This window comes from Schistocerca nitens, chromosome 3 (assembly GCF_023898315.1).
Source record: "Schistocerca nitens isolate TAMUIC-IGC-003100 chromosome 3, iqSchNite1.1, whole genome shotgun sequence".
In the NCBI taxonomy this organism is placed as follows: Eukaryota; Metazoa; Arthropoda; class Insecta; order Orthoptera; family Acrididae; genus Schistocerca; species Schistocerca nitens.
Window position 1 is genome coordinate 973,484,636 of NC_064616.1, and position 13,724 is coordinate 973,498,359.

The following is a 13,724-nucleotide window of genomic DNA, read 5'->3' on the forward strand; positions in this document are numbered from 1 at the left end:
GTGCATGCTCTGTTGCCTGTGTCTATGTGCCTGTGGTTCTGTCAGTGTGATCATGTGATGTATCTGACCCCAGGAATGTGTCAATAAAGTTTCCCCTTCCTGGGACAATGAATTCACGGTGTTCTTATTTCAATTTCCAGGAGTGTATACTAATTTCTCTATCTCTCTCTATTAATACTTTTCTTTGTCTTACTAGCTTTAAAAGTTCTTTCTGAAATCACCACACAATCATTCCACACTCCAAAACAATTCAAAATAAAATAAAAATATAAAAACCTTTAGGACCTGCTCCGGAACAGCCATTAACACAGGACATATGGCAAGGAGAGCAAAGTAGTTTGGTGTCATCACGGTATGCTTCATAGCTAGTTTCATTACATCGATCACAGTTATCACCAGCATAACCAGAATCACACAAACATTTACCATTACCTTTACGTGTGCCTGCACCCTGGAATAAGGAACATTTCTGTAAGCACCATTACAATGATATAGGCAACAGGTACAGAGGAATGGGAAAAAAGGGGTTGGGTAATGAAGGAGGGGGGGAGGGGGAGGGGGAGATATCTACATAATTTTAGCATGGCATTCCTTTTTAAACACAGATAAAACAACAGACAGTAACGGTGAAATAGGAAAGCAAAGGTACACAATTCTAAACATTACTCTTGAGCGCAAATCAATCATGACGAAAAATAATTTTAAATAACAGGCAGAGAACAGAATGGACGAGGACTTAGTGTAAAGCGTAAACCATACACTTTTGTTATTGTGATTACTGAATTGCATGAAGGCAGTTAAAGGAAATATTTCTGGATGTCAAGCTTGTTTGCTTTTCACTAAACTTACATTTCATATGAAACAAAAATAAAGCATAATAGGGCACAGTTATACTCTGCCTTTTTTTTACAGTGATCTATATGAATTATATTCTGGAAATACCTAAACATACTACCCATTACCTAAACAACTGATAAAAATTGTCTTTTCTCTCTCTAGCATATCTTTAACAAGGCTTACCCATTTTTTGACTGCTACTTAAGTTCTGGTGGTTATGACAGATCAGGACATCATCCACAATCACAAACTGGGGAAAATCCAACAGATTACACTTTAAACATTGCCAAAAACTGCACTGAAACCTTAACCCAGACAAATTATTTTGAAAATTAGCTAAACTGGCGCCTGCCATGCACTTTTTTTTTTTTTTTTACAAGGTACTGTGTACTTATTCAGTGGGTATTTAAACGGTCTTTGCTATGCCACATACATTTACTCTCTTGATTACCATTTTGAGGTCCAGATGGACCCAAAACAGAAAATTGTAGAATCATTTATAGAAACGTATACCAATGAATTCTTGTAAGGGCAATAACATTATAATAATGAAAGAAGATCCCAAACAGATGATAGTGCTATTGTCAGCTTTTAACTGTGAGGCCAAGTAGCTGCACACAAAAACAATGGTTATCTATACAGCTGTGACAACAATGAAGCATTGTTATAAACACACACAAAAAATTGTGGTGACTGGTTGAGGCAGATGCGTGAAGCAGCTTCAGCAAGCCTGCTGCAACTCTCAGGGATCTTCTTTCACCAACTCTACTATAGTCTGGTTGTCGGACATGTGTGTACATATTTATTAATAACAATACTACAAGAATTACATATACATTTTATTTTAACTAACCTTTACTGAATGCATTTCTCCCAAGACAATATGAACATGAAAAAACACACACACACACACACACACACACACACACACACACACACACACTCTTTTCAATGAAAGGTGAACATTTATTTTCAATAATTCAGAGAGCAAGAGTCAATTTCCAGATGGAAATCTTTTATGAGAAAAGCAGAGAACACTGTTTTACCTTACACTTTCCATTTTTACCACAAATATTATCTGGATAGCCAGGACATGGTGTACAGTCACTTCCAAAATGATTTTCTGGACAGCAGAACTCCATTTTCTCAATACACAGCCAGCTGTATAAATCCTGTTTTTGTCCGCTAGACCACCATTCTTCAATTAACTGCTCTGCATCTTCAGCAAGCAGATGACACTAGAATTAAAAATTTCTCTCTGAATAGAAGAAAAACTGCTCAAAAATGTGAACATTGACAAAAGAAACTTTACAAGAGGCAGAAAAATCATAATCCTCTCACTTCTTACTAAAGCTTGCTGTTTTCTTAAGGGAAACAACTATTTTCTTACTAAAAACATTTATATCAGTAAACAACAAAATTCGGCTTTTCAGTGTGCTGCTCTTATTTCTTATTATACAGGGTGTTACAAAAAGGTACGGCCAAACTTTCAGGAAACTTTCCTCACACACAAATAAAGAAAATATGTTAAGTGGACGTGTATCTGGAAACACTTAATTTCCATGTTAAAGCTCATTTTCGTTTCGTCAGTATGTACTGTACTTCCTCGATTCACCGCCAGTTGGCCCAATTGAAGGAAGGTAATGTTGACTTCGGTGCTTGTGTTGACAAGCGACTCATTGCTCTACAGTACTAGCATCAAGCACATCATCAGTACGTAGCATCAACAGGTTAGTGTTCATCACGAACGTGGTTTTGCAGTCAGTGCAATGTTTACAAATGTGGAGTTGGCAGATGCCCATTTGATGTATGGATTAGCACGGGGCAATAGCCGTGGCGCGGTACGTTTGTATCGAGACAGATTTCCAGAACGAAGGTGTCCCGACAGGAAGACGTTCGAAGCAATTGATCGGCGTCTTAGGGAGCACGGAACATTCCAGCCTATGACTCGCGACTGGGGAAGACCTAGAACGACGAGGACACCTGCAATGGACGAGGCAATTCTTCGTGCAGTTGACGATGACCCTAATGTCAGCGTCAGAGAAGTTGCTGCTGTACAAGGTAACGTTAACCACGTCACTGTATGGAGAGTGCTACGGGAGAACCAGTTGTTTCCGTACCATGTACAGCGTGTGCAGGCACTATCAGCAGCTGATTGGCCTCCACGGGTACACTTCTCTGAATGGTTCATCCAACAATGTGTCAATCCTCATTTCAGTGCAAATGTTCTCTTTACGGATGAGGCTTCATTCCAACGTGATCAAATTGTAAATTTTCACAATCAACATGTGTGGGCTGACGAGAATCCGCACGCAATTGTGCAACCACGTCATCAACACAGATTTTCTGTGAATGTTTGGGCAGGCATTATTGGTGATGTCTCGATTGGGCCCCACGTTCTTCCACCTACGCTCAATGGAGCACGTTATCATGATTTCATACGGGATACTCTACCTGTGCTGCTAGAACATGTGCCTTTACAAGTGCGACACAACATGTGGTTCATGCACGATGGAGCTCCTGCACATTTCAGTCGAAGTGTTCGTACGCTTCTCAACAACAGATTCGGTGACCGATGGATTGGTAGAGGCGGACCAATTCCATGGCCTCCACGCTCTCCTGACCTCAACCCTCTTGACTTTCATTTATGGGGGCATTTGAAAGCTCTTGTCTATGCAACCCCGGTACCAAATGTAGAGACTCTTCGTGCTCGTATTGTGGACGGCTGTGATACAATACGCCATTCTACAGGGCTGCATCAGCGCATCAGGGATTCCATGTGACGGAGGGTGGATGCATGTATCCTCGCTAACGGAGGACATTTTGAACATTTCCTGTAACAAAGTGTTTGAAGTCACGCTGGTACGTTCTGTTGCTGTGTGTTTCCATTCCATGATTAATGTGATTTGAAGAGAAGTAATAAAATGAGCTCTAACATGGAAAGTAAGTGTTTCCGGACACATGTCCACATAACATATTTTCTTTCTTTGTGTGTGAGGAATGTTTCCTGAATGTTTGGCTGTACCTTTTTGTAACATCCAGTAATGCAAGAAAACAAAAAGAAATAAACTTAGATTGCAAATAATAATGTTGACTTGCCTGGTTCTTGCCACGTTCAACATCAGAGCAAAGCTCCTCCTGTATCTCCACAAGACGCAGTTCACTGCTGGCATAACTGCCCAATTTCTCCTCTTCCCACGCTGCATCACCACCTTCAAATTTACCCCGAGCGGTGCGCTCCAGTCCCTATAATAATTTTCTAAATTGAAGAGTTTCTAACTTTCATAGTTTAAGAGGCAATAAGCCATCATAGCGCAGTTCATCCACCTGAGCATTTAACTCACATCTTTCTTATCAGATTGTGTTCTAATCACTTACCACTAGTGTTTTCTATTCATTCATTCATTCATTCATTCAAGAAACTGCTTGTAAATCAGTGTGTATTAAGTATTTCGCAAAAATACTGATAAAATAGGAAACAGCTTCAGTGAACACAAGTGAGGAACAGGGCTCATACTAACTTCTAGTAATAGTATGACATTCAAAGTGAGAAAAGGAATCAGTAGACAACTCATTTTCCAACAACTGTGGAGGTATTTTAAAGTATGATGGGAGTAGATTAACATGTAATGATAAGAAGCAAGTCATTAATTTGTGAAATATCATAACCAATTACACCACTACAGGAAAACATGAAGGTTAGTTCTAGGCTATTGACTTTAAAGCACAGCAAATGTGTGACCAGGATGGAAAGGATGTCACTAGAACTGTGATGATCCAATCAGCACACGACTTCGCCTCAAAATTAAAATCTTATCAGCATCCCTCTTATTCCCAAACCACACTTGCACAAAAGTAGTGATTTCTGACTTATATGCATCAGCAAGTTTCATTCTTCATATTCCTTATCACAGCAAAACCTCCAATGAGTCAGTTTGGTAGTGTACGAAAAAATGAGAGGTTCATCATCACAAAAGACTAAAATGGACATACTCTGTAATACCACAACAATGAGTGTGCCAGCCACATTCATGATTTGGCACTCTGTTAAGAGCTCTCGTCATGTTGTGCAAACACAAATGTACATTGATTGGATATCCTTACAAATTTTCTTACGCACAATTACAACAGAGTGTATACGGGGACAAGGAAAAAAAATTCCCGGATTATTCCCGGATTTCTCCCGGATATCCCGTTTAAAAAATATGCGTTTCCCCGGGCGAAAATACACGTTTTCTGTGCTAAGTGGCAGTAGGTTTTCCGTAGATTTTCCCTCGGAACTGTAAAACTTATCAATCCTTTGAATGGTTAGCGTTTTATACAATCGCGTAGAACTTCCCGGAAAAAAAAAAAGGAAAAGACGGGGCAGAGAAGTTTTGGAGAGACTTTTAATAAAAAAAAGGGAGAGAAGTTTTGGAAAGACCTTAGATTTGCAGCAACATATACGCTGCATATTTTCGTATTACGAAAGTGTAAATTCGAATTGCACCAAACACAGCGAGTTTGTTTCCGGAGCGTTGAAACCGAGGTTGCGATGTCCTTTTGTAAGCGAGTCATATCTCAAGCCACGAGATCTCGCCAGCCGATGACAGCAGCTATTCAGAGCATAGGACACGTGTTATAGTCAGCCAATAGCAAGATCACTGGTTACATAGCGCGCGAACACGCAAGAGGAAAATTTAACTGTTTACATTAATTTACACAGTACCGTATATCTACAAGAAAAGCTAAGCTTCCACATATAATATTGGTCTCTAAGCTTAACACGCTACAACAGAAGCTAAGCTTTCATATGCAATATTGATCTTTTTTTTGCGTGTGTTATACTTTAAGATACATCACACAAATGTGCCAGTATATTTAAAATTATGACATAAATGTCTCAGCTCGAAATTGTTTTAAGTGGCTGGTCCTCAAACTGTTCAGTTTTGAACGCTCTGCGATTTAGATATCCATCCCACTTTCTCACACGTAACATAATTCATCTTGCGTAAAAAGAAATTTACTTTGAAAGTAACGCTTTTCTAACCACTCTCCAAAGAGCATCGGAATTTCGTAAATCATACTAAAATGCATAATTCGACTTGAAGTGCAAATTGGCTTTTTCCAGATTCACAATGAAGTAGGTCCCATCTGATATTAAGCTTTTCAGGGTGGTTTTTGGGATGTAAATTTTCTTGGAGTACCAGTACTCTACGATCTCATTTTTGGTTCTTTATTATGGCATAATGTCAAATATGGCTTAAGATGGCCGGCCGAAGTGGCCGTGTGGTTCTAGGCGCTGCAGTCTGGAACCTCGAGGCCGCTACAGTCCCAGGTTCGAATCCTGCCTCGGGCATGGATGTGTGTGATGTCCTTAGGTTAGTTAGGTTTAACTAGTTCTAAGTTCTAGGGGGCTAATGACCTCATAAGTTGAGTCCCATAGTGCTCAGAGCCATTTGAACCTTTTTTTTTTTTTTTTTTTTTTTTTTTTTTTTGCATAAGATGATAACGTGCACTTGAAAGTCAGCGAACAGTTGGAACTAGCCAATACTGTAGAATGAAACACTTCGTTTCAAATAAAATGATTTCCTCAGTGGAAAGATTAATAAAGCCAAATTTCTTTAGCAAACTTGCAAAAATAACTTCACTGTTCTGCACGGCGATTAATGCTTGACTGCTACTAACTTGGAAATAAAATAAAATCAGAAAACTGAAATTAATAATATATTTTTACCCTCCATAATTATGTGAATGTATTTTAATTCACTTGATAGCTCCCGGCCACAGAAATCCGTTTTGTTTTCATTTGAGCTGTACACAAAGAGAAGCAGCGAAATCACTTAAAGTAAACACGGGTCACGGGGAGGTTAACCCCCTCCCCACTACAACCCTGTGCAAGCGTGAATCTGGCAGCTAGAGCGCGCGAGAAAAATTTTTCTCGTTTGCATCTGGCTGCTTGCTGTTACTACCAAATCAGGTAACAGCCAAACTTCAAGTAGCGGGAGAAGGTACTGCTTATACGTGAGTCAAATGCGCATGCGCAACAGACCGCTGGCAAATGGTCAAACGAACCTAATGTGAACAGTTGTGACATCATGCTCATAGCAAGCAGTTTATTGTTACGAAGAATTACAGTCTGCACCCTACGGCCTTTGACATATTTTTGCTATTTGCTGACGCATGTGCGTGCACGGTGTTTTGTTGTTGTAAATTGCACATTTCCTTTGCCACTAAAGTTTAATTTTTTTCCTTCTTGTTTACATTTTATTGCTGCAGTATCACTCTCCAGTAGCAGTATACAATAACATTATTTGCTAGAGAATCAATTCTGCAGTCTAAATTACAAAAATTTAACTGAAAGCTAAAACAATGAAAAATTCCCGGAATTCCGAAAAATTCCCGGGTTTTTCCCCGTTTTCTCCCGGATGACAAAATTCCCAGGTTTTTCCCGGATTTCCCGGTTGTCCCGGGTCGTATACACCCTGTACAATCACATATTTTTGTCATTATTCACATTACCTTGCACTTAACATTGACTGGTAACACTTGAGCTGATCATTTACTACAGCTCTGTTCATTAAAAAGTATTGTTGGGCAAAACTTTATTTCAACAATGTAAACAGGAATAAGACTGGAATTATTTGCTGGTTCTAACATTCTGTGATGAAGGTTCATCAAAGAACAAAAAGAAGAACATTATCACTGAGGACACTATTGTATACTGTAAACAGAGGTCTTGAAAACAATACACTGCGGCCTGTTGCTTTCACTGTGTCCTCCAATGCGGGTTATAGCTGTGGTCATCTGCCAAATGCTGGGCTGAAGAGGCAAGTTACATTCTGTCTGCTCAGATGTTTAGCTTAGAGTGTGAGCTACCACTTTCATGATATGGTATAGTTACCTATTGATATCAAAACCAATAAATACTCAATCCATGTACAATTCACACGCACCGCCGGGCTTATTAATAGATAACAAAAAATATCAGAAAGGCAGACTGAACAACAAACAACTGGAATGTAAAAATTTAAGAAATTATCATAAAATCAATAACAAAAACTTTTGTACTACTCTCCATGCAACAACAGAATGCACATGAAGCAAAACTGCTATAATCAACACTTGAATACCCACACAACTACAATATGTAGATAACTCAGTTAGAAAATAGCTTATGGACACAATCTTAACATGATAGTTTTGTCGCTCCCAAAGAGCAGGCCTCCACCATACTATGTAAGCATAAGAATGGTTGGAAAACTAACTAAAAGGTTTCTTCTGAGGTAATGCGAGCCACACAATCTCCAAACCAAATTGAAACCCTACACCCACATGCAACGAAAATATTCTTACATACTGTTAATTCTAATGCTTGAGTTACCTACTCACAAACCTCTAGAACCAATCTCGGATATAGACTCCGAGCCCTACACAAAGCAGAACAAATTAGTAAACTGTCTGACCTAGTAACATTAGACAAATGGTTTGTTGGTTGGTTAGGGGACTGAACAGCAAAGTTATCAGTCCCTCAATCCAGGGGTAGTTTGTTCGGAATTAGTGATGACTGCGAAGTATGTGTTCTGATCACAAAAGTACATAGGAGCAGTAATACCAAGGCATTGAGGGCAATACTGATGCCAGAGCTCAGAAAGAGTTTAGGAAGAAGTGTATGTATCAGGCCAGTATATAGGTCAGAGCAGATGATGGTCTCCCAGGGCCCATCCAATGGCGAGGAAAGTCCCACCCCGCATCCGACCCCTACCAGCAGAGAAAGGGCAAAGACAGTTACACACCTAAGAACGTCTTCTAGTCAGCACATTCGGAACAGTAAAAAAAGGCTGCACCATCAATACAGAAAACATGAACGGAGAAATAGGTAAGGTAGCAGGAGGGGATCCCCGGGGCTCTGCAAGCGACAGGAGTCACCCTACCCACAGCTGCCCATCCCTTCTCCAGTGCAATCGAGGCTTTAAGAGCACCCACTATTTAACAGAGTGCTAACTCTGAAACAGAAAATATGGTGTGGTAGAAAAGAAGACAAACCGCAGCTAAATGCAATTAAAACAGATTAAGAGAGGGATGAAAAAGTGAGCCGTTGAAGGAGGTAGTGTCCGCGGTCCCCCAGACCCAAACTGTAGCGGGAGCCATCCCGACCTCTACTACCTAACCTTTGCCCTGAAGGTAGATTAAAACCTTACATCTGAAAATAGAAACCACTTTCATGGACAAAAAGGAGAACCAGTTCAACCATCCATGAATCATATGCCAATACTGAGGCAAAGAATTCACAAGGACAGGCTTAGCATGGAGGGTCAGAAGAACAGGGCATTCCACCAGGATACAAGCTATTGTCTACAATGCTTGACAACTACAATGTAGGTTGGCTCATTAGGTAAAATAAAAATAAGGGTTAGCCTGACATGATCACTGCGAAGGCGACAGAATGGTGGATCCTTTCTGGGAGTAATGGAAGGAAGAGCACCATGCAGTAGTAGTCTCCTTGATAGTGTGGTATTTATTAGAGGAGGCAGTAGTCAACCATTCCATTTAAACTGAGCAAAGGTCTTATATGCACCTGCAAATCTGCACCTCAGAGCAGCACAAGTGAATGGGGGAGAGTAATCACTCCTCTAGCATAGTGGTTCTTAAACTTTTTTGGCGATGGAAGCCTTCTAAAGTACTAAATATTATTTCAAACAATGGAAAATCCATTGTTAAACAGAGAACCGACTCGTGGCGATAACATATTAGACCTTCTGGTGACAAACAGACCCGAACTATTTCAAACAGTTAACACAGAACAGGGACTCTGCAATCATAAAGCAGTTACAGCATCGATGATTTCAGCCATAAATAGAAATATTAAAAAAGGTACGAAGATTTTTATGTTCAGCAAAAGTGACAAAAAGTAGATTTCAGAGCACTTGACAGCTCAACAGTAAAGTTTTATCTCAAGTACAGAGAGTGCTGAGGATCAGTGAACAAAGTTCAAAACTATCGTACAATATGCATTAGATGAGTATGTGCCAAGCAAGATCATAAGAGACGGAAAAGAGCCACCGTGGTACAACAACCGAGTTAGAAAACTGCTACGGAATCAAAGGAAACTTCACAGCAAACACAAACCTCGCCAAAGCCTTGCAGACAAACAACAATTACATGAAGCGAAATGTAGTGTGAGGAGGGCTATGCGAGAGGCGTTCAATGAATTCGAAAGTAAAGTTCTATGTACTGACTTGGCAGAAAATCCTAAGAAATTTTGGTCTTATGTCAAAACTGTAGGTGGATCAAAACAAAATGTCCAGACACACTGTGACCAAAATGGTACTGAAACAGAGGATGACAGACTAAAGGCCAAAATACTAAATGTCTTTTTCCAAAGCTGTTTCACAGAGGAAGACTGCACTGTAGTTCCTTCTCTAGATTGTCGCACAGATGACAAAATGGTAGATATCGAAATAGACGACAGAGGAATAGAGAAACAATTAAAATCGCTCAAAAGAAGAAAGGCCGCTGGACCTGATGGGATACCAGTTCGATTTTACACAGAGTACGTGAAGGAACTTGCCCCCCTTCTTGCAGCGGTGTACCGTAGGTCTCTAGAAGAGCGTAGCGTTCCAAAGGATTGGAAAAGGGCACAGGTCATCCCCATTTTCAAGAAGGGACGTCGAACAGATGTGCAGAACTATAGACCTATATCTCTAACGTCAATCAGTTGTAGAATTTTGGAACACGTATTATTGTTCGAGTATAATGACTTTTCTGGAGACTAGAAATCTACTCTGTAGGAATCAGCATAGGTTTCGAAAAAGATAATCGTGTGAAACTCAGCTCACGCAATTCGTCCACGAGACTCAGATGGCCATAGACACGGGTTCCCAGGTAGATGCCGTGTTTCTCAACTTCCGCAAGGCATTCGATACAGTTACCCACAGTCGTTTAATGAACAAAGTAAGAGCATATGGACTATCAGACCAATTGTGTGATTGGATTGGAGAGTTCCTAGCACGTCATTCTCAATGGAGGACAGTCTTTCAAAGTAAGAGTGATTTCAGGTGTGCTGCAGGGGGTGTCGTAGGACCGTTGCTATTCACAATATATGTAAATGACCTTGTGGATAACATTGGAAGTTCACTGAGGCTTTTTGTGGATGATGCTGTAGTATATCAAGAGGTTGTAACAATGGAAAATTGTGCTGAAATGCAGGAGGATCTTCAATGAATTGATGCATGGTGCTGGGAATGGCAATTGAATCTCAATGTAGACAAGTGTAGTGTGCTGCGAATACATAGAAAGAAAGATCCTTTATCATTTAGCTACAATACAGCAGGTCAGCAACTGGAAGCAGTTAATTCCATAAATTATCTGGGGGTAGGTATTAGGAGTGATTTAAAATGGAATGACAATATCAAATTAATCGTCGGTAAAGCAGATGCCAGACAGATTCATTGGAAGAATCCTAAGGAAATGCAGTCTGAAAACAAAGGAAGTAGGTTACAGTACACTTGTTTGCCCACTGCTTTTTTTTGGGGGGGGGGGGGGGCGGGGGGTTTAGGGCGCTGAACTACTATGGTCATTAGCGCCCAGTCACAAATTTAAGTGCACATATTATCAGGTAAAACTCAAGCGGTGGGGGGACACCAGAAAGTTCTTACAAAGACGCAGATAAAATAATTAAAAGAGTTAGATGTCTTTGGGCAAGTCCGTCAAAGTAATAAGACGAAGAATAAGAGCAACTGCTCGAGCGTCATCAGCTAAAATTTCCTGTAGGGTAGATGGCAGAGACAGGACAACACGAGATTGATTAAAACGGGGACACAACAATAAAACATGGCACACTGTCAATGTGTGACCACAAGGGCACCGCGAGCTGGGGTCACCGGATGACAGGTAGCGGTGGCTAAACCAGCAATGCCCAATCCGCAACCTGGCCAAAATGACCTCCTCTCACCGAGAGGGTCGGGAGGAGGTTGTCCAAGCAGTTGGGAATGGTTTTATGGCCCGGAGCTTATTGTCTTGAAGTGACGACCAAGTGTCCCATCATGACACAAACCTCTTACAAACAACCCCACTGATGTCAGACAATGGGACACAAAGGGAGGCTGGCCGAGGCAGGAGGACTGCAGCCTTGGCCGCAGCATCAGCAGCCTCATTCCCAGGCACTCCTACATGGCCTAGAACCCACATAAAGCTAACAGGAGAGCCATCATCAGCAAAAGAATGGAAGGATTGCTGGATCCGTTGCACCAAGGGATGGATCGGATATGGAGCTCCAAGGCTCTGAAGAGCACCGAGTGAATCAGAGCAGAGTACATACGGAAAATGGCGGTGGCGGCGGACATACTGAACGCCCTGAGAGACAGCAAAAAGCTTGGCCGTAAAGCTGGAACACTGGTCGAGGAGCCGGTATTTAAAGGTGACATCCCCGACGACAAAGGCACAGCGGACACCATCGTCAGTTTTGGAGCCATCAGTGTAAATAAAAGTGTTACCGGCGAGTTGCGCACAAAGTTCGACAAACCGTGAGCAATACACTGCATCGCCCACTGCTTGAATACTGCTCGCCGGTGTGGGATCCATACCAGATGGGGTTGATGAAGGATGTGGAGAGGAACAACGGAGAGCAGGAGAGCAGCGCGCTTCGTTACGGAATCATTTAGTAATTGCAAAAGCGTTATGGAGATGATAAATAAACTCCAGTGGAAGACTCTGCAAGAGACACACTCAGTAGCTCGGTATGGGCTTTTGCTGAAGTTTCGAGAACATACCTTCACCGAGGAGTCCAGCAGTATATTGCTCCCTCCTACGTATATCTCGTGAAGAGACCATGAGGATAAAATCAGAGAGATTAGAGTCCATACAGAGACATACCGACAATCTTTCTTTCCACAAACAATACGAGACTGGAATAGAAGGGAGAACAGATATAGGTACTCAAGGTACCCTCCGCCACACACCATCAGGTGGCTTGCGAAGTATGGATATGGATATGGATGTAGATGTAGATGGAATGTAACAATATAATGAAAAGAATAGTTGCTACTTGCCGTATAGCAGAGATGCCGAGTCACAGATAGGTACAAGAGTCTTTTTGTTGTGCCTATCTGCGACTCACCATCTCCGCTATATGGTGAGTAGCAACTATTCTTTTCATAATATTGTTAAATAGTAATTTACAGAGCCCTAAAATAAGCAAAATCTGGTTTTGTGTCCATTGTTTAATTATAATCATTTAGTGAAAAACCACGCAAAAATACATACATTGTATACTGCTGACTTCTACGACAATACACTAAATAACACTGTATTGATTTCGCTGTAAATTGATAAAGTTGTTTCCATTTAATGGGTAGGTATAAAGTAGTAGTATTTTTTTTTCTTTCCAGCTGTTTAGTTTCAGGCCTGACAGAAGAGATTTGAAGACCCAAGTCAGCTTCAGCATTTTGTCTGTTGCGGTATTTCATCTTTGTAGCTGCATATGCTGATTGTTTTGTTTTGTGGCACATGAACAGCTAAGGTCATGCGCGCCCATTTCAGAACCTTGGAACACTAACACGTAAAAGGAGTTAACAGTGACTAAACGGTAAGCCCAATCGACGGAAGGAAAGAGCTAAGAATAAGGACTTCCTCTTTGAGAAAGGTCCACAAAATACACTGTAGAGACAACAGAGGTCCCGAACTAAAGATTAAATATCCTTCACCATATTGCAATAATGGATAAAAACTAAAACGTAGTCGACAGCCCACATGTCGTTCACTAAAATGGCAGATAACCCAGACAGCATACATACATTAGAATGCAAGTGGTTAAAAAAGGGCATTCGGTCAGGAAATTGCAAACCGTCAAAGGTTGATGACAATTAGCTCAAAGTCATGAGGGATCACCGCTTAACAAATGGTGATGG

At 40.9% G+C, this 13,724-nt stretch overlaps 1 protein-coding gene across 1 annotated transcript in view; it reads right to left on the minus strand.

The window, feature by feature from the left end:
• LOC126249033 (cysteine-rich with EGF-like domain protein 2) overlaps positions 1 to 13,724 on the minus strand; it is a 148,375-nt gene that overhangs the window by 59,065 nt on the left and 75,586 nt on the right. Inside the window, exons 3-5 of the mRNA XM_049950648.1 lie at positions 3,937 to 4,083; positions 1,884 to 2,075; positions 277 to 451 (exon numbers count right to left, since the gene is read on the minus strand). Coding sequence (XP_049806605.1) covers positions 277 to 451; positions 1,884 to 2,075; positions 3,937 to 4,083 — 514 coding nt within the window. The remainder of the gene's footprint in view (positions 1 to 276; positions 452 to 1,883; positions 2,076 to 3,936; positions 4,084 to 13,724) is intronic.